General features: G+C 43.5%; 2 protein-coding genes across 4 annotated transcripts in view; one reads left to right on the top strand and one right to left on the bottom strand.

The window, feature by feature from the left end:
- The window catches only part of EPHX1 (epoxide hydrolase 1), a 46,711-nt gene extending 37,532 nt beyond the window's left edge, over positions 1-9,179 (top strand). For both annotated transcript variants that reach the window (XM_051993404.1, XM_051993403.1), the window contains 6 exons: positions 423-650; positions 1,164-1,293; positions 2,293-2,504; positions 3,739-3,847; positions 7,840-7,965; positions 8,339-9,179. In XM_051993404.1, the coding sequence (XP_051849364.1) occupies positions 423-650; positions 1,164-1,293; positions 2,293-2,504; positions 3,739-3,847; positions 7,840-7,965; positions 8,339-8,540 (1,007 nt within the window). In that variant the 3' untranslated portion in view covers positions 8,541-9,179. The remainder of the gene's footprint in view (positions 1-422; positions 651-1,163; positions 1,294-2,292; positions 2,505-3,738; positions 3,848-7,839; positions 7,966-8,338) is intronic.
- A 4,467-nt stretch (positions 9,180-13,646) lies between these two features.
- Positions 13,647-21,424, bottom strand: part of TMEM63A (transmembrane protein 63A) — a 45,201-nt gene continuing 37,423 nt past the window's right edge. For both annotated transcript variants that reach the window (XM_051993406.1, XM_051993405.1), the window contains exons 19-24: positions 21,230-21,392; positions 18,906-19,011; positions 18,380-18,547; positions 17,153-17,268; positions 16,634-16,696; positions 13,647-14,787 (exon numbers count right to left, since the gene is read on the bottom strand). In XM_051993406.1, coding sequence (XP_051849366.1) covers positions 14,629-14,787; positions 16,634-16,696; positions 17,153-17,268; positions 18,380-18,547; positions 18,906-19,011; positions 21,230-21,392 — 775 coding nt within the window. In that variant the 3' untranslated portion in view covers positions 13,647-14,628. The remainder of the gene's footprint in view (positions 14,788-16,633; positions 16,697-17,152; positions 17,269-18,379; positions 18,548-18,905; positions 19,012-21,229; positions 21,393-21,424) is intronic.

The following is a 21,424-nucleotide window of genomic DNA, read 5'->3' on the forward strand; positions in this document are numbered from 1 at the left end:
GAGGGAACTACTTCACCATTTCCAATAACCTACCCACTGGCCTTCCCTATTTCCAGGAATTGTGTCCCCTCACACCTCACATCCATATATTCTGACCTCCTTTCCTAATACTTGCATTCATAGTTTAATAAATGTTTATAGAATCATGTGCCCCGCACTGTGGCAAATAAATATTAGAGAGATATAGAAATAGAATAAAGTCCCTGTCCTTAAGAGACTTTAAAAGCCTGTTGGGAGACAAGATGAAAGGACATGGAACTAAGAAAAAAAATCACTTAGGGCACTGAGTGATTAGCACTTGGCCGAGAGAGTTAGTTTCCTGAGAGCATGGTGTGTGTTGTTCTGGGCTGAAAAGCACAGCTCTGGACTTTACCCATGGAAATCTGTTTGCCCTTGGATTTCACTTCACTGTTTCCTTCCAGGGCTTGACATCCACTTCATCCATGTGAAGCCCTCAAAACCACCATCGGGTCACAAAGTAAAACCATTGTTAATGGTTCATGGTTGGCCTGGCTCTTTCTACGAATTTTACAAGATCATACCACTTCTGACTGACCCTGAGAGCCACGGCCTGAATTATAACCAGATCTTTGAAGTCATCTGCCCTTCCATTCCTGGTTATGGCTTCTCGGATGCACCCCACAAGCAAGGTATGGATGCTGCTCTGTGGGCACCGGTGGGACCCTGGACAGCCCCCGTGTCAGTAACCGGTCGTGACTAAGCTCTCCCATCAATGTACTTCTCCCAGGGATTCCAGGATAGGGTATCCTACTGCCCCCATGTTCCCGCAGAATGTCCCCCAGTTTTCCTTCTCACTATTACCACTAGCACCAGCTTCAGAGAGCTAAAGAAGAGCTGTTTGGACTGAAGAAGAAGTGGTAGCCATAGGCAATAGCTGCACAGGGTAAACTAAGGAAGTAATCAGTTCTTTCCTGCTACTGGGAAGAGGAGAGGGAGATGTAAGCTAAAAGCCTAATGCTGCCAGACAGCCAAGGTGAAGGAGTCAGAATCCTGGGGTCCTTTGGATGGTGGGAGTTAGTGAATGTTCACTCCAGTGGTATAAGGCTTCCCTCTTTGGACTTGTGCTCCTGCGAATCAAGGGCCTGGCCCCTGATAGGACCCAGCATGATTTTTCAGCTTCTACTCACCCCTCCTTTCCCCAGGCTTCACCAGTGTGGCTGCTGCTCAGATTTTCTGTAAGCTGATGAACCGGCTGGGCTTCCAGGAATTCTTCGTCCAGGGAGGTGACTGGGGATCCCTGATCTGTACCAACATCGCTCAGATGGCGCCCTCGTAAGTGCCCTGGGTGAACATGCGGGTAGTTGTGGGTCTCATCTGCAGGGATGGAGCATCCTCCTTCCCCGAAGGACTCCGGCACCCTGATTTGGGTCCTTGCTCCAGATCTCCCCGAGTACTTGCACAAACTCCCTGGTACCCAGGAGTGCACTGAAATAAGGATGTTGGCGTCCATAAATACCTGCTACCATTTAACGCCACGGACACTTTGGCACCAAGACTGACAGGATTTTGACCCGGGTCTTCCCATTCTCCACACACAGGAATTTTTCACAATCCTCCATCTGTACTCTCGCCATTACATGCACAGTACACACCTTTGTATCCACACACATGTATTCACTCACATTTAATTCAGTTAAATTATTTTTACTAAGTGCCTGCTATATTTAAGGCACCATTGCCAAAGGTTGTCTCCATTCTAAAAAGGGGTGAACCAGTTCCATGACAGAGTTGGGAGTATACCTAGGGACTAGTCCTCCAAGTTCTGGCTACTGAAATGTGGGAGAGACTCTGGGTAGAATGATCTGTAAATCTACCATTCCTGTAACTTAGTGGCCTTCTGGAGGGAGTGGAATGAAGTCAGTAAACACTGATCTTAAAATGGCTAGAAGCTGAATGTGGTGACTTGTACCTCTTTTTTCTCTCTATGCTCCTTTTTTAAAAATAGATTCTTATTTTTCCAAATACATGGAAAGATTGTTTTTAACATTTACTTTTGCAAAACTTGGCATTCCTAATTTTTTTCTCCCTACTTCCCTCCCTCCCCTAGACAGCAAGCGATCTAATATAGGTTAAACACATACACTTGTAAACATATTTCCATATTCAGTACACTGTGTCCCTTTGCTCCATGACCCCATTTTTTTTCCTTTCCCCTGGCCTTTATCCTCTACCCTTCTTTCTCCCTGTTCTCTTTGCCTTTCTGTCTGGCCCCCATCTCCTCCTTCAGGGTCACCTCACCATGCCTTAAATCTCCTTTCTCTGTATTCCTAGACAGGTGAAAGGTATCCATGTGAATATGTGCTTCCTTGAGTCCGGCACCTTCTCCATTTTTCTGTCTCTTCTGATGGGACGGTGGTTCCCATGGCTTTTTGGCTTCCAGGAGAGGGATTTGCAGCTGTTGTACCCTGCCAAGAAGATCTTCAATTCTGTGTTTAGAGAATCTGGCTACATGCACATCCAGGCCACCAAACCTGACACCGTAGGTAAGAAGTGACTCCACTGCCCTTCTCATGGATTTTCCAGAAACCCAAGATTGTCAGTGTGATGACTGCGTTAGCATCTTAGGTACCTTAGAATCAGCCAGAGTCAGGATAAGCAAAAGTCCTTAGTCTTTATTCTTGGTCTTTAGGGGTATGATTGAATTGGATAGAAGCAGAATCTCCGCAACCTTTCTTCTTCATCTCCTGCCCAGAGAGTGTCTCTGGCTAGTCTTACTACACCCCCTAGTCCCTCTTACAATTCTCTGTATACACCAATTATCGAGTCAGCATAGAATAGTGGGAAGGGCCATTCCTCAAGCACATGCCCCTAGAGTATTGTCCAATTGGTAATTAGTCTTAAGTGCTTGAACTGACCTCAGTGCAACAACTCAGGAGTTTCAGCCCTCTATAGGCAGGAAGCAAAAACCAACCTAACTCTTAAAGCAATATGCAAGTTCTTAGACTGACCTGAGCCTTCCTCCTCAATGCTAAAACTTCATACAATCAGGTTCAGTTCAGTAACCATTTAATAAGCACCTGATACTGTGCTCTGAGAAAAGAAAGTAGGCTCTGCCCTCAGAGAACTTATATATTCTTCTGGGGGAAAATACACAGATAAGTACGTGACAAAATACTTACAAAGTAAATAAAATAATTTTTATGAGGGAGGATTTGCTAAAATGCAGGAGAATTGGGATGGGTGTCATATAAAAAATAGCATTTGGGTGAATCTTGAATGGAGATAAGAGTTATTGAGTGGTAGAAGTAAAGAGGGATAGGGTCCTGGGCGTGTTCAAAAATCCAGAAAAATTATGTCGTTGTAAAATGAAAGAGTTGAACAAGATGACTTTTCAGGACGTTTGTAGCTCTCAATCTTGTAACCCTTTGTAAAGGGATATCATGTGGAAGAAGGATTAAATGTCTAAAATCTGTGGCCCCAGAAGGGAGAACTTAGACCAGTAAGTAGAAGTGATAAGGAAGACATTTCTGCCAAGTATACGAAAGAAATTATTGTTTCCTTCTGAAGTTGTGAGCTCCTCACCACTGGAGGGATGCAAATAGAGAGGTTGCTTGACTTTCTTGCTATGGAGAAGATTCTTGAATTGGGTGGGAAGTTGGACTTTCAGGCAGGTGAGGCAGGAATTTTTATTTCCATTATTTCTCAGTTAGGAAAACTGAAGCCTAGAGGAGTGAATTGACTTGCCAAAGAGAGCCTGACTTTTTTCCTCCATACTAGGCTGTGCACTGAATAATTGCCCCGTGGGACTGGCTGCCTATATCTTAGAGAAGTTCTCCACATGGACCAATGAAGAATATCGAAATCTAGAGGATGGAGGCCTGGAAAAGTGGGTACCATTTTTCCTCTCTAGAGCTTGGGTCTCCACCCATACCAGAATTGGAGAATCCTAGACTAGCAGAAATCTCATCTCGACTTCTTTACATCATCTTTATCTCTGACTCCTTAGCTCTGAGGGACTAGAAATGAGGGTTTTTTTTTTTTTTTTTTTTTTGTTAATTCGCAGATCCTAACCCTGTGAGGTTGAAAAGGGCCAATAGAAATTATCCACTTTTTATGGCTATGGAAGCTGAGACACAGGGGGTTAATATTTTTTTTACCCAAAATACATGGTGATGGATAGTGGGCAATGTGTCCAGGAGCCTGTAGAGGAAGGAGGCATTTAGAATATAGAACAAATTTAGGGAAGGGGATGAGGGGAAGAGGAGAAGAATTGGTTTTGCAAGGGTCAATTTTGAAAAATTATCCTTGCATAAGTTTTGAAAATAAAACAATTCAATAAAAAAAAATAGAGTATAGGGCAGGGGGGCAGTAAGGGATAGTTAATGTATTGCTTAAGTTGGAGAAAGGAAAACAGATTCAAATCCTACTTCAGATACCTTTGAGCCTTGGTGATTCTGAGTATGTCATTTAACTGCTTCCGTTTCCTTATCTGTAAGAGGACAGAGGTGGAATCGATGATCTCCAAATTCTAAGTCTGTGAGCCTAATTCTTCTTTCATTCATCATAGAGACTGAGTAGAAATTTGGGGATTTCAATCTGGGATTCTGAGCAGGCAAGAATACATGGGAGTTATTGTCCATTTCTGTTTCTGAGAAGACAACGGACTCCAAATAGCAGGGATTCCCAGACTTGACATGCTTACTTACATTTCATTAACTCCAACTCTGGACCTTATCCTCAACTAACTTGTTAAATGTTTAATATTGACATGAGGCTTAGGGCAGGTATCTTGTGTAAATTTTGTCTCCCTCAGTTCCAAGAACCTCTATGTATACTTCAGGCATTTTAAATGAATATTTTGAATTTAATTGAATATATAGTCGTTGCTTAGCCAACTGGATTGTGGACACTCACTGGGGATTACTCATACTCAGGCAGCAGGCCAGCTCATGGCCAAGTGTTTGCTGGGAGTGGTAGCTGGAGGGAGAGAAGGTTCTCTTCAAAGGGGACTATGTTTTGCTTGTTTGTACATTATTGTTTGCTGAACATGAAGTTCTTCTCTCCCCTCAGGTTTCTAGCACGCAGGCTGTCAGACTTAGTGAATAATACATGGTACTTGTCCTAACTGATTTTCCCTAAGGCTGTGGAAGGTTGTATAAGAAGTTGTCCCTGGTGTTCTCTTGGTAGCACGGCTCTTAGAGCTATCCGGGGCCTGTGGGTTGTTTTGGGTAAAAGATGCCCGTTAGGAAGGACAAATTGCATTGCTGGATGTACTTGAGGTTGTTTAGGAGGTACTGCTCCTCCCACATTGCTGACTTTCCAGCTCTGGCTGCATTTTTACCCATTTTCCCCGACACACTGGTCACAGTAGGGGAATTTGAATACTCCTTTCTCTCCATTGCCAGTCTCATGTTCTCCCTCCACTCAGTCACCTCTCCTTTAAGGCTCACTCGATGCATATCTACTACATAATCAAAATTCTGGATGCCTCCTCCATCGTCTCCATTTTCTCATTTATGTTCAATTTCTCCTTGTTTACTGGCAGATTCCTCCTACCTCCAAGCACAGCTGTATCTCCCTCATCCTCAAAAAGTCCTCACTGGAGAAATCCCTCCTCCGTAGCCATTATCCTCTCTTTCTTCTTCCTAGGACCTCTACTTCTTTCATTTTTTGCCTAACTCTGTACAGGTTGGCTTCCCATGTCATCACTGAACCAAAACTGCTCTTTCCAGAGTTAGCAGAGAATCTCTCAGCTGCCAAACTGAATAGCTTTTTCTCCATCTTTGCAACCTTGTATACTTACCTATCACCCTTTTCTCCTTGATCTTTCCTCTCTCTAGGTTTCCATGATATTCCTCTATACTGATTCTCCTTCTACCTATCCGACTGCTCCTTCTCAAGGCTTCTGTTGGAGCTTCTTTCAGTTCAAGCTAACTGAAGGTGGGTAGCTCCCAGCCCCTCTATCCTGAGTTCTCTTTAATTCTGTCTCTGTGCTCTTTTACTTTGTCACCTCCTCAGCTTCTATCATCACCTCTGTGCTAACCTCCATACTCCCATCTCCAATTGAATCTCATTACCTTTACCCCAAAATCTTACGCCCTACTGAACTTTGCTGTTATTGTTGATGTACCACCATTCTCAGTCACCCAGACTCATATTCTAAATGTTATCCTGGACTCCTCATGCCCTCACCCGCTATATCCAATCTGTTGCTAAGTCCTGTCTATTTTATCTTTGAAACATCTCTCCTATATGTCCCCTTCTCTCCTCCTATTTTGTTACTACCTGGCTATAAGTTCTTATCAACTATTCCACTAGCCTGCTGGTGGATCCCCCTGCGTCCAGTTTCTCCCTTCTCCAATCCTTGGATGTTATAGTACTTCCCAAAGACACTCCCCTCTTCAGGAAACTTCAGCAGCTAGCTCTCTGTCCCCTCAGGATCACATGTGAAATCCTCTGGCATCCAAAGCCCTTCACAATCTGCTCCCCTCTGACCTTTCTAGGCTTCTCACACCCCATCACGTTCTCTGAAATCCAGTCCCACAAGCCTTCTCACTCTTCTTCACATAGGTTTTTTCCCATTCCTAGAATGCTCTACTTCCTCACCTTCTGGCTTTCTTCAAGTCCTAACTAAAATCCAATGTTCTACAGGAAATCTTTCCTCATTTTCTTTAATGCCGTAAGTGTCTTTTTTCTGTTGGTTATCTCCAGTTTATCCTGTTTATATTTTGTTTTCATACAGTTGTTTTCATATTGCCTACCCCATTAAACCGTGAACTCCTTGATGTCAGGAATTCTCTCTTGCCTTTCTTTCTATCCATAATGTTTGGCATAGTGCCTGGTACATAGTAAGTGCTTAATAAATGCTTGTAGAGGGTCTGGCTTCCTTTGGGGTTCAGCTCAGGGACCACCTCTTACACTAGGGCCATCCTAACCTCCCCAGTTGCTAGTGTCCTGCCTCCTTCTCACCCCCACATAACTCTGTGTTTGTGAATTTTTTATTTCTATTTTTTATCCAATAAAAATCATATTATCAGCTCTTGACAATCCCAAATCCCAAATTATTGAAAATAAATTTAATGAGAATTTGTTATTTCTTAGAATCACACTTTATACCTGTTCCAATGATCTTGTGATGATGAGAGTCATGTACAACCAGAGAGAGGGTGTGGGAACTGAGGGTGGATCACAACATAGCATTTTTGCTATTATTGCTGTGGTTTGCTTGAATTTTATTTCCTTTCTCATTTTTTTTTTTTTTACTTTTTGATCTGATTTTTCTTGTGCAGCAAGATAATTGTATGCCTATTTTGGACTTAACATATATTTTTAATCTATTTAACATATATTGGATCACATGACATCTAGAGGAGAAGGGTGGGGGAAGGAGGGGAAAAATTAGAACACAAGGCTTTTCAAGGCTCATTGTTGAAAAAATTATCTTTTCATATGTTTTGAAAATAAAAACTTCAATAAAAAATCACATCTTCTAAACTTAAATGAGGTGTTGATGTAGTAAACACTTCTTAGTCTTTATGAATATATTTTTTAAATTTTTTAATAGCTTTTTATTTTCAAACTATATGCAAAGATAGTTTTCAACATTCATCCTTGCAAAACCTTGTATTCCAAATTTTTCTGCCTTCCTTCCTCCCACCCCCTTCCCCTAGACAGCAAATAATCCAATATAGGTTAAACATGTGCATTTCTTCTAACCATATGTCTATATTTATTATGCTACTTTGTGAATATTTTATATTTGCTTATGTTTACCATACGCTCTTCACTGTACATGATACTCCAAACCCAGAGAGACTCTGAATTCTTATGTCTTCCTAAACCTGTTTCTATCTGGGACTTTTTCTTTGATCTGTACAGGAAATATACTTTGGATGATCTCCTGACCAACATCATGATCTACTGGGTGACCGCCAGTATCATCCCCTCACAGCGCTTCTACAAGGAGAATCTTGGCCAAGGCATAGGTGTACATAAACATTCCAAGTGAGTCTTACAGCTGAAGGAAAATCCCTTTGGTGAGGTGGGAGGTGTTTTTCCCTTGTTGCAAGATTTGAGACTGAATCTCTCCATCATCCAAATCTTACTCTTTACCATCCACTCTGTACGTGCCCAATCTCATCTTCTTTGCCTCCTTCTTACTGGACTGGAGAGGACACTTATCTGGTTGGTGCTAGGAAAAGGTGGCTAAAATCCTTCCATCTATAATTTTGAATTTAACCTGAATTTCCCTTGACTTGACCCAGTGAGTTAATGAACTATTTCTTTATGAATGATGATTCAGTCCCTTCTTGGGGGACGGGTTTGGGAGTAAAGCTATATGACCTAACCCTCTCAATTGGCCTCTCTTGTTTTGTAGGATTAAGGTATTTGTACCTTCTGCTCTGGCTGCCTTTCCCTCTGAACTACTGCACTGTCCAGAAAGTTGGGCTCGGAAGAAATTCCCGAATCTCTGTTCCTATACTCACATACCCCAAGGGGGCCACTTTGCTGCCTTTGAAGAGCCTCTGCTGCTTGCAGAAGACATCCAAAAGTTTATAGGGAGAATAAAGGGAAAGTGAGTTTTAAGAGGAGATGCTTCCCTCCCCTCCCCAACTTCCCATCTCTCCCCCATCATCTCTCAGATGCCCCAGACTCCCTTCAATACCCCTTACTCCAAACCATAGCTCTGATATAAATCCACAACCAGCTTCTTGAAGATGATGGTGGAAGGGAAGTGTACCAGCTCTCCTTGCCTTGAATCCTAAGACTGGGCCACTAGGCTGGGGAAATTAAACCCCATCTTTGTGGTACGTGCCCAATCCTAAATTTCTCTGTGCCCCAGCTACTCAGAATTGGTCTCTGGGATGGTAGAAACAGTCTTCATTTGGAGGGAGGGCACTGATCGCCTTGCCCCTTGTTACTTTTTTCTATCGCTCATTTATGTATATAGCTTACCATGGGACGGAGCTGCCAAATGAGTGATTTTGTTCCCCTTCCCTCGACGGGCTGCAGATGATGCAGCTTTATATTGGTAAGGGGAGGTTGCTCATCCTGGCTATCCCACCATGAATAAATCACCGCTCTCTGTGTGTTGGGTGGAGCCCAGCGTTCCCTACGACTCTCAACACTTTTCTTGGGTCCTGAGGTGGTAGGTTTGGACTGCATGGCAGATGGAAAGGAAAATGGCTTTTGATAATAAATTTTTTTGCTTCACAAGAGCTCTTGAGTCTTGGACATGGGGGAAGTTGGGAGTGGAGAGAGGAGGATGGTTAGAGAAAATGGGCTCTGTGTAACAGAGACTGAACATCCTGGAGAACTCACTCATTCCAATCCTACCTCTTCCAAATGACATTGAAGCAAGACGCTGCTTTCTGGCATTCCTTTCATGGCCCAGCCTCTCTGGCTCACTGCCTCTAGTTCTAGATCTCATCCGGCCACCTCATGTTCAGAGGAAGAGACATGGCCAGGAGGGATTAAGTGGCTGGGCTCGAAGGATCCAGAACTTAGGAAAATAGACCTGGCTCCCTTCTTGCTTGCCCCCATTTCAAAGTGAGAAGATGAGGACTTGCCCCTTGAGCTCAAAGGGGAAAGCCGATGCTCCATTCCCACCTTCCCCAGTCACCCAGGTGGTTAGTAGATTCCCAGAAACTATTGGTCTGAGTACCACCGTCCCCAGATGGTGGGGGGCAGGTTCTGTGTGACCCCCATAATCGCTGAACCTCTGGGCCTCCGGTTTCCCACTAGAATCATAGATTTAAAGATGGGAGGGATTGTGGGGATTCTCACATCCAGCCAGATTATGTTCTTTGCCCACCTCCAACAAACCAGAGTTGAGCAATTTGAGTGGATATCCCCAACCCCTCGGGACTAATCTTGGCCCCTGCAGGAGGGCTTGATTTACAGAGCTGTTGATAGCAGCTGTTAAGCCTGCTGCTGAGGGGTGGGTCTAGTTACTGTCCTCAAGTTCACCCCATTCTCCCTATCTGGAAGCAAAGGAAGGGGAGCCAGGGGGTAATGGGGGAGCCACAATGTGGCTTGTGGCCACAGACTCCCATCTGCCACAGACTCTGGGCTGCCAAGAGAGAGGGAGGGAGAGAAAAGGAGAGGGAGAGAGGGAAAGATGTGGGTGAGTAATGGGGACAGACTGAATTTTCTGCTCAGGAGTCTTGTGGGTATTCTTTCTGCTGCTCTCTCCCCAGGTGCACACATATCAGTTGGTGAGATAAGAGAAAGGTTCATAGTTCAAAGGTGATTTTGATCTTTTAGAACCAAACAGCCAAGGGAATGACAAGAAATGAGATTATTCAGCCCCTCTGCTGCCAAGCTAACGGAGGCTCCCACCCCTGGCCACCAGGAATCAGCTCCTTCTCTAATGTAAGGAGGCTGGCAAGCCGACTTGGCGATGTGCTCGCATTTGTTTTGGACATGTGTGTAACAGGGAAAGCTCCGAGTTTGAATCCCAGCTGGCAGTGTGACATGGGAAAATACAGCTCATCTGCGCTCCCATTCTCTTATATTAAAGCAAGGGGGCTAGGTTAAATCATTGGTCTTCAGAGCAGGGGGTCGTGGTGATATCCCTGTAATTGGCCAACTTATAGGGAAGTAGGGAGATGTCATATCCCAAGATCCTCAAGATAACCAGTCATGGGCTTTGTCTTCAGTATGAACAACCACAGCTCTTTTTCCATCCTGCAGATGCCCAACTTTGCCCCTTCTGACCCAGATATGAGTCCCTCAGGACAATTATAACCTAACCCCTATACCCAGCAGCCCCCAGCAGCAGTTGCATCGATACCACTGAAAAATTCACAGTAGCCCCATCCCTGGGCCCTCCCAGATCAATGAGTGCCTGTGATACACGCCCCTTTAAAAGGCAGACTCTCCCCTCCCTCCTTTTTGCTTTAAGTAGAACAGAACTCAAACAGGATGGATAGATTATGATCTGTCATAAAACTCATTACATTTTTTTCTCCATAAACTTACCAACTTTAAAATTCCCCCATCTCTTAAAGATACCACTATAATTCCATACAAGTAAGTCTTTGTGAACGCTCATTTCCCGCCCCCCCCCCCATCTCCAGTCATTTCTGCCACTGCAAAACCCCTCACTTCTATTCCTTTTGCTCCCTTAACTGTTACCTTTTTTGGACTTCTTCAAGAGTCTGCCCCTCTCAAGTCCACCCCCCAAGTACCTGCCAATATGAGTTTCCTATCACAGCTTTGACCATGTCACTCCAGTAATTCCCCAATCATTGACTCCTCGACTAAATATTTTTTCCATCTTTGTCTCCTCTTTAATTTAATTTACATTTTTGTGTAAATTTTTTTACATAATTATTAGTGCTTGTTTGTAATGTATAAACAACTATATAAATATAATTAGGTATATGCTCAAAAGTCTTTTCCTAATAGGGATGCATCATCCCAGAAAAGAAGGAGACCACAAGACTGAAAGTCCCAGTCCCTTCCAGTTCTAAATATTCCACTGGCACCACCTGTAGGGCAGTGGGAAGAATACCTCCTTTCCATATTCCAAGTCTGCTCTCCTGGAGGAAATTGTTAGAACAAGTTCAGCCCTGACAGGATCATAATTCATAGATTTAGAATTGTAAAAGAAGTTAGAAGCCAGAGGATCTGACCTTTTCCTTCTATAGTCGAGATGGCTGTGGCCCAGAACTAAGCTAAGTGACTTGCTACACACCTAGCAAAAGTCAGAGCCGGGAGCCAGAACCAGGTTTCCTGTCTACTCCCAGGCTCTGTGCAGGCTACCATCCCACCTTCTCTGCTCCAGCTGACACCCCTGCATCTGACAGTCTGTTATCTTTTTCTTTCTTCACTCAATCCCAGTCCCAAGGGAGGAGACTATTACAGGGTATTGGCAGCAGTAGCTCCTGCCTGGCAAATGTTCTTAGACTGGGAGAAGTCCGGGGCTGGAAAACCAGCAACTATCTCTATCCTTCGGCTCTTCCAAGACAATAACACTGTCCATCTGATTTCCCAAAGTAGGGCTAAATCATCCTTCAAAAATGGAAGTGGATGGAGCAGCTAGGGGGTGAAGAAAGAGAGAGAGAGAGAGAGAGAGAGAGAGAGAGAGAGAGAGAGAGAGAAGAGAGAGAGAGAGAGAGAGAAAGAGAGAGAGAGAGAAGAAAGAAAGAAAGAGAAAGAAAGAAAGAAAGAAAGAAAGAAAGAAAAAGAAGAAAAGAAAGAAAGAAAGAAAGAAAGAAAGAAAGAAAGAAGAAAAGAAAAAGAAAGAAGAAAAGAAAGAAAGAAAGAAAGAAAGAAAGAAAGAAGAAAAGAAAGAAAGAAAGAAGAAGAAAAGAAAGAAAAAAGAAAGAAAGAAAGAAAGAAGAAGAAAGAAGAAAGAAAGAAAGGAAGAAAGAAAGAAAGAAAGGAAGGAAGGAAGGAAGAAAGGAAGAAAGGAAAGGAAGAAAGAAACAAAGAAAGAAAGAAAGAAAGAAGAAAGAAAGAGAGGGAGGGAGGGAGGAAGAAGGGAAGGGAGAGTAAGAGAAAGAAAGGAGAGAGAGAGAAAGAGAGGGAGGGAGGGAAGGAAGAAGAAAGGAAGGAAGAGAAAGAAAGAAGGAGAGAGGGGGGAGAGAGGGAGGGAAGCAGGGGAAGTGAAAAAAGGAGTGACTGTCCTTAATGCTTTTGCCCAGGAGTGAGGGAAAGTAGCCTGGAGGCAGGGCTGAAATACTCAAATGAGGGCTCTTGCACTAAGAGATCCACAGAAAGAAGCTCGGAACAGAATGTTAAAAACAACCGTTTCATTTTTGACTATATCCCCAGCATCTAGCACCCAATAGGCTCTTAATAAATGTTGGCCGGTTGATGGATTCCTCACTTAATTAGCCACACAGCCACAAAAGACCAGAAAATTCTTTCCCTTTGGTCTGAAGAAGCAAATAGAAGTCTGGCCAGACAGCACAGTCGAGCCCAAGGCTTAATAGCCCTTGTAGCAGTCAGATGACAGGGACGGGAGACAGAGAGCTTAATAGTCCTTGGAGCAAAGTCAGACAACAGAGACTGGAACTGAGGTCCAACACAAGACTGGGTGGACTCCAGGGCTCATTGAGAAATCAAGGAAGGCCCTGACATAAGTGAAGGATGGAAGGTTGTCAGGGAGAGCTGGGAAATATGCAAGGTGTACTCCATTCACTCGAGAGGTAGACTGAGAACCAGAAGGGGCCCTGGAGGCATCCTGCTCCAAATCCCGTTTTAGTTATGTGGAAACTGAGGCTCAGAGAGTGACCCCCCTCAACCTCATCCCCCAAGTAATTAATGATAGCTTGGGTACAAGCTGAGGTCCTCTCATTCTAGAGAAGGTGCTCCTTCCAATAACAGAGTCAAGCTTGTGTGTGGCTGGGGAAGAAGGATCAAAGGGACCAGGACAGTCCCCAGAAGCAAGCTATTGCTGCTGCTTGTTCTTGGTTCCTAAGAAGGACACTGATATGGGGGTGGGGGGGGGAGCTGGATTTATGTGAGGGAGGGCTGTGCAAGGTCTCCTCCCTCACTTTCCCCTCCGGGCCATCAGTGGCAGAACCTAAATCAGGAAGATACAGCTATTGGTCCAAAGGCAGGGGTATATGTTGGAGGGAGGTAGCTTGCACTCCACACAGTCCCAAGGCAGGGAACAAAGGAGAAAAGGGCCAGGGGAGGATCAAGGCAGAAAAAGACTAGCTGGCCATCTGTGCACTCTCCGTTCCATGCTTTATTAAGGGGCCATCAGTTTCATCTTTGTGCCATTATCTTTTTCTCACAACACATGCCCTGGGAGAACTGGCTGGCAGTGTCACTGACACTATAAGGCAACAGTAGGAAAGCACAAGAACCAACAGAAGCAGTAAGGCAGCTGTAGGCAGGGAGGGATGGCACTGTGGTTGGAGTCGGCACTCTACCAAGAACCAAAGAGATGGGCTTTGAACTCACATTCCCCTTCGTTACCTCTGTCCCTGGGGGCTACAGGAAAGTCTAGACTCAGCACAGAATAAACTGGGACTCCCTGGCAGGTGGGAAGACAAGAGTGGGAAGATTGGACGATGAGCAGTCCCCTTCCTCTGACTCGGAAACCTACCCAACAGCCTTTGTCTCTGAAAGCTCTTTGCATACAACTGGAATACATGTATTTGGTATACATGTGTGTGCTTGGATATGTGTGTTAGTGCAAGGGCTCAGGAGGGAGGAAACCTGCTCCAGCCTGTCCTGGCCCTGGTCTCTTAATCCCAGTACTTGCTCCAGTCCCCTGGATTGTTTGTCCAGGGTCACAATACTAACATGAATCCTTAATTAAAGTACATTATTGCAGACAGTAAGCTAAATATGCTGGCACCACAGGGGCAGCACTGCCAAAGGACAGAGCTGGAAGGGAAAACACGATCTTCAAAGGGGCTATCAGGAATCCAGAAAGCCAGGTTTGCCCTTCTTACTGGTCACCTGGTAGATGTCCACTGAGCAGATTGGGGCAGGGACTTTAACAATCCTCTCAGATGGGTCCCTGACTGTGAGCCATTTAAGCTCATCCTGTTCTAGGAATATGGTGCTTAAAATGGACCAAAAGAAAAGGAAAAGGAAGCTGAGGTGCTTGGAAACCAAGATGCGGTCTGTCTTCTCCTTCTCCCCAGAGCCAGACTAAAGGTTCTATTCCAGTCGTGCCCATTTTGAGTGAAGTTTATCTCAGTCATCCAACGAAGGAGCAAAGTCTGAAGGCTTTGGAGAGTGCTGTCCAGGGAGGGTCCCACTGATGTTCTGGATGGCGCCATATGTCTGCTGATCCTGGGGGGACAGGGAAGTCCTCTCCGAAGCCAAGCTGTTCAGTACCCTGGGCACATACATCTGTTAACAAAAAGAGGAGTTGGGACTTTTGTTCCCTGGCTAAGTCTCGCCAGTCCCAAACCCCAATCCAACCCTTCACCCCTAATATTGGAAAGGGAAGAGAATAAGCATTTATATAGCACCCACTAGGTACAAGGTACTGGGCTAACCACTTTACAAATATTATCTCATTTGTTCCTGCCAGGTAGATGCTGTTTTTACCTTCACTTTATTTTACAGCTGAGGAAACAGGCAAATAGAGGCTAAGTGGCTTGCCCAGTTTTCATACAGCTAGTATCTGAAGTCAAATTTGAATTCAGACCTTTCTAACTCCAGACCTAACCTTTCATCCACTTTATCACTTAGGTGCCTATTTATTCCCAGAACAAAAGTTAGAACACTTCCAACTACAGGAACAAGGATTAATTGTTAAGGATCACTTAAGAAACTAATCCTTAACAAGTATTAGTTAAATTCTTTTAACTAAGGTACAAGGGACTGGCATCTACAATTGATCCTATCCTTTCTTTAAAAGTGGTGAATATATTTTTAAAATTTTTGTTGTTTTTTAAAAAAAAATATTCTCAACTTAAATAAAACAAGTATTTCCATAAGACAATAAATTTAGGGGGGAAAAGACGATATTGCACTTAAAACTGCAAATTTGTTGTGCATAGTTTAATATTCTTTTTTTTTCTAATCATTTTACACATTTGTTTATTTTATTTCATATTATTAATATTATTGTGTTATTTATACTTATTACATTTTTATTTTTCCAATATGTGTACATTTTTTTTTTGGTTATACATGTACATTCATTTTTTTGGTTATACATGTATATTCTTTTTTTACATATTTCCTTATGAATCATGTTGGGAGAGAAAAGCCAGAACAAAATGGAAAACCAAAAGAGATTAACATTATTATTACTATTTTAGGATTAGATGTCCAACCTTTGAAGGACACCTCAGAAAGAATTATTCCCAGGTTTCCCCCACCTTCCCCTGCCTTCTACAAGTGTGTCTATGAGAACAGAATAGCTCGGAAGTCATTTCCCCAAAGAGTTCTCTCCATGGTGTAAATCATTTGCTACTTAGGCAACTTGGTCATTGTTCAGTTGTGTCCGTCTCTTAGCGACCCTATGGACTATACTGTCTGTGAAGTTTTCTTGGCAAAGATAGAGTTACTACAGTAACTACAGTTACTACAGTAACAGTTACAGTAACTACAGTTATAAAACTAATAAGTATCTGAAGGCTACATTTGAATTCAGGAATTCCTGATTCAAGGTCCAGGGCTCTATTCACTGAATCACCTAGCTTGGGTGGGTGGGGGAGAAAGGGTCACTGAGCTTGTTTTTCTTCAGCTCTAAAATGAGAAGTTTGGATCAGAAGACTCCTACAGTGCTCTCTACCTTTATAGTCATATTCCTATGACCTAGGAAGCACAAGGCTTCACACAGAGTAGATGCTCAGTAAATCTTAGTTAAAGAGAACAAAATTAGAGAGCCCTGTGATTCTCCTCCCCCAAGCCAGAGGGTTAAATGTCTTAACTCTGCAGAAAAAAATAAATGAGCACAGAGATCTGGAAGAGGGAGACAAAACTTAATGTGACCATTTTGGAACAGCCCAGGAAGATGCATTATCTTTTCTGGGCTACAAAGCATCTGAGAGAAATGGGAGTGATTGCTGATGAGCATTATTTTGCTTTATCAGAGAATCAGGAAGAATCTGTTCCATAATGATTGATTCTCGTGTGCCCATAGAGTTCCAGTGTGCCAGGGTCACATTATTCTGAGCAATGAAGCAAACAACAAATCCTACTACTACGATCACTATTACTCCTAGTAAAAGTGGTGACTTACAGCAGCTCTGGGAGGCAGGCGTCCGTCTGTTTCATTTCCTTTGTCGTTTGCCGATTCATCTGTCTATAGACGACAACAAAAATTGCAACGATAAACAAAACCAATCGTCCCGAACTGACACCCTCCAAACAAACAGCCTATTAACACCCAGAATAACAGCACCAGCTGGCACCAGACTCCCTGAAGTAGAGATAGAGACTGGGGGAGGGGTGATGAAGAATGGGGGACAGGGAGAAGTGGTGTAAAGAATGCTAGATTTAAAAGATCTGTATTCAAATCCCAGCTCTGAGGTCTCCTAACAGGGTGACTTTTACTCACAACCAAACCTGAACTCCAGGTCTTTAGATTCTTTACCTGTAAAATGAAAAGTTTGGGAGAACTGGGGAGAGGACCCCCTTTTTCTACCTAAGTCATCCTGCCCCACTTAAAGTAAAAACAGAATGTTCAGAAGAACAGTTAGTAGACGGCAAACATGAGTCTCCATTGCTCTTCCTTGTCCACAATGGGGGGTCATCTCACCTTGTAATTGAGGGGGCTGAGGTGCTTGAAGCAGCCAAAGCAGGTGTAGCCTATGCAGGCGGCGATGGTGAGCAGCACAGCCAATAGAGTAAATAGGGTCGTGGGTGCTCGGAAACCTGAGGATTAGAAACAAATCTCAGCACTGGAGAATGAGCAGGAGCCAAGAGGGAAGGAGGGAGGAGACCCCACACTCTCAGATCTTGAGAAAGGAAGACCTCCAAATGGCAGAATGCTCCCAACAAAACCAAAGCAGAAAACATCTTCCCCCACCCCCAATCAATGTGTGAGCTCCTGGCTATTCCCCTCACCTTGCAATGAAGGTGATGTGAAGCCTTCCCAATACACCCTCTGCCCCGCAAAAACCTGGTATCAATCCTTTAGAAACAGCGGACAGCGTGGGGCAGTGGGAAAAGCTGTGGATCTGGATCCCAGTCCTGCCACCTTCTCCCTATGTGATAGTGGGCAAATCTAATCTCTCGGCACTTCAGTTTCCTTACCTGTACATTGAGGATGATGAACAAGATGTCTCTTCCACCTTTAAATCTATGATCCTGGGATCTTTTATTTTACATCTTCCCCTCTAAAAGAATGTAAGCTCCCTGAGAGTAGGGACCATTTCACTTTTGTCTCTGAATCTTCAATGCCATCGTTTTGTCCAATGGAGACATAGGCCTATAAGTTGGGTACTTCCCACTATGGATTGCTTCTATGTACCGAATGGCTTGAAAACTGACTTTGCTGAAGACTTCATCCAAACACAGCCATCTTAAGTTAAGCTGTTTTCTGACTGAACCATCAACTAGATGTCTTAAAACCAGCAAGAAATCTGATTGCTGGTTCACAGGGACAACAGTTTCCAAATCTTACATACTAAAGTTGTAAGCTTCCCAAGAAAGGCTTAGGACAAGCCTGGAATCCATTTGTCTCTTCACACTATCACAGAATCAGAGCTGGAAGGGACCTTAGTCAAATTCCCCCAGTTTTACAGATGAGGAAAGGTGTTCTACTGAGGTAAAGTGACTAATCCAACATCATCAAATCAGAACTGGGACTGATTCCAGGTGGTCTGACTCCTGATTTTTTTTTTGCTTTGTTTTTGGGGATCCTGTCCCCCATCCAGAGCCACAATTCCACTACCTCATGGATAGCAGTGGCTGGATTGACTTCAGTTGGGACAGAAGTGCATGAGTATCACTGCCTTTCACAGGCATGGTCGGGGCTACTCACCTAACCTCAGAAAGGAGAAAAAATACAGCCAGAAGAGGCAGAGGATGGGTGCAGCCAGGGCCTGGTTCACAGCAGCAAAATGGATCTTTTTTTCCAGTTTGGTAGGGAGGTAGGCAAAGTAGAGGTTGTGTCGATCCACCATGTGCTTGAGGAGGATGTAGATGAGACCTGTGGGAAGGGGGTGGGGAGTCTAAGGATCAGGGTGCCATGATGCAGAAGCAAAAAGGGCCAGATCTATGGCCACCGGCTCATCTGTCCTGTCCCAGATGCCCCAAGTGCCCCTACCACACCCAATCACAGGAGAGAGGGACAGTCAGGGATGAACCAACCGACTTATCCCCATTTCAACTCCAATAGTAGTGACTGTGATTTCCCATGGCTACTAGGGAAAGCCAGTTGCTATATGGTGGGATCTGCCCTCAAATGGCACTTTTCCAGGACAAACTCCTTTCCAAACTCACAACTGAGAATTCTCTTTGGTACATCATTTCAAAGGATACTGATGGAGGGGAGGGGAAGCACTCACCAAAAGGGACTATGAGGGGGCAGGTAATACTGTAAGCCATGATGACAGTAAAAACACATAGCATCCATGCGTACATAGCTCCAAACTCATACTCAAATGCCTGATTCTGGAGGTCAGAAGGAAAGAAGTGTTTTAAAGAGAAAAGCAATGACTAAATTTATAGAGCTGCCTCACCTCAAAAACCAACTATTTATGTTATATCAAAGGATAGTTAAAAATAAAAAGGAAAAAATGAAAAGTATACAATGGAAGATTTTAGATATAAGAGATAAACAGCCCTTCTTTGACATTAACTAACTGGAATGGCCTTGGGACAAATCACTTAACCAAAGTGGATCTAATTTCCTCTTCAGTAAGACAAGGAGATTGGACTAGATTGTCTCCAAGGCCCCTTTCAGGTGTAGAACTTTGATTTTGTGAAGAACAACCCTCTTTTTCCAAATATACCCCCCCCCCTTCAATCTTGCCATAAAGTCTTCCTGAATACACTGTCCTATAGAAGAATAGCACAATAATTCACACAAAGATATCTAAACATGCCTTTTATTCTGAAAGCTCTATGGAGGTATAGCAGTAAAATGACTACTTGCTCTTTTCCTTCTTGCTTTCACCCAAATTAATTTCTCTTTTCTTTCTTCCTTCCGTCCTTTCTCTCTTCCTTCCCTTTTTTCTTTCTTTCTTTCTCTCTGTCTCTTTCTCTCTTTTTTCTCTGTCTCTTTCTCTCTGTCTCTCTCTCCTTCCCCCTTTTCTTTTGGAAGTAATCAGGGTTAAGTGACTTGTTGGAGATCACACAACTAGTAAGTATCTAAGACCAGATCTGAATTCACATCCTCTTGACGCCAAAGCCGATGCTCTATCCCTTGACCATCTAGCTGTTCTTTCACCCTAATATCTTAAAACAACTGTCTAACAATAACCTTCCCTATTTCTGGGGGTAGAGAGCAGGTATTATTTATACGAGGGGGAAAACTGGAATGCAAGTGGGGGTGCTGGAGCCAGCTTGCACTGGCTTGGGAAGAGCCAACTGTTACATTTTCAGTATAAATATTTACATAACAGAAACTGGCAACTGTTAACAAATCAAGGCTTAGTTTACTGTTTTGTTGCATGTGTAGACTTAAGAAAATGTTGGAGAAAATGCTAATAATGTAAATTAAAATGAAAAGTTTATAAGCATGTCTTTGTTTTGTTTTGTTTTTTAGAGAGCTAGTATACCTTGAGATGCTAACAATCTGCAAATCTTAGAGGTAGCAATGCTAATTTGTAGAATTATAAGGGAAGCCAATTATACTGAAATACAATTTTCAAACATTTTCAGTAATAATAGCTAGAATTCATATGAGTAGCTAGATGATACGGTAGATAGACTGTTGGACCTAGGATTGGGAAGACCCTCCCCTTGTTTTCCTGTAAACATCTGTAAAATGAGCTAAAGAAGGATCTCTATATCTTAGCATTATTTCTGCCAAGAAAACCCCAAATGAGGTTACAGAGGGGGACCCCAAATGGGGACATGACTGAAATGACTAAATAACAAGCAATTCTATGTTGTTTTAAGTTTCACAAAACTATGCAAATATTTCATTTTATTCTCACACCATCTTGGGAGATAGATAATATTATTATCCTTTTTTTAACATGAGAAAACTGAGGTAAACAGAGGTTAAGCAAGTAGCCTAATGTCATGCAGCTAATAAGTGGCTGAGGCTGGATCTAAACCTTTTTACAGTCTTCCAGATTTTGGGTCCAGTGCTCTATCCATGGCCAAGGTTAAGAACTGAGCCCCAAGTTAAGAACCCCTGATCTAAGTCTAACTCCTTCGTTTTACAGGAGAAGAAGATGAGGTCCCCTGAAAATTAAGTGATTTGCCCAGTCACAGAGATAATAAATAGGGGACACTAGGTAGCACAATGGAATCAGGACCCCAGTTCAAATCTAGCCTCAGACATATGACATTTAGTAGCTGTGTGACTGATCCTGGGAAAGTCACTTAACCCTAATTGCATCCAAAAAAAAAAAAAAAACCCATCCCCGAAAGATAATAAATAGCAAGCCCAAGTACTATGATTCCAAATGTATTACTCCTTTCCCACTCTAACTAACTTTCTAGTGCACTGAGAGTGATTGCATTGTGCAATGTATTATTCACTGTTTCAAGTACTCTGCCTGGACAAATCACAAGTTCCTTGAAGGTCAGCTCTGTCTAGTCTGCATCTCTCTCACTCCTCCCAGAGCACCCACACAGTTGTTAAGTGGCCAGTAAAAGGAAGAAGGTAAAAGAGGAGAGGGCGCCGTCGATCTGACAGCAGACAACCTTCCAGCACCTGTTTGAGGTTTCTTCGGTCAGCAGCTGTCTTGGCCATGATCATGCGGATGGTATAAAGAATGAGACCGGGCAGCCGCAGGAGCTCCATGCCGTTGCCAATAAAGGCGGATGCGATGACGTAGTTCACAAAGAAGGCTCCTTGGTCAGGCAGGAAGACACACCTAAGGGAAAGCCTGAGTCAGGGGCAAGGCAG

This window comes from Antechinus flavipes, chromosome 4, assembly GCF_016432865.1.
Source record: "Antechinus flavipes isolate AdamAnt ecotype Samford, QLD, Australia chromosome 4, AdamAnt_v2, whole genome shotgun sequence".
NCBI classification, from domain to species: Eukaryota; Metazoa; Chordata; class Mammalia; order Dasyuromorphia; family Dasyuridae; genus Antechinus; species Antechinus flavipes.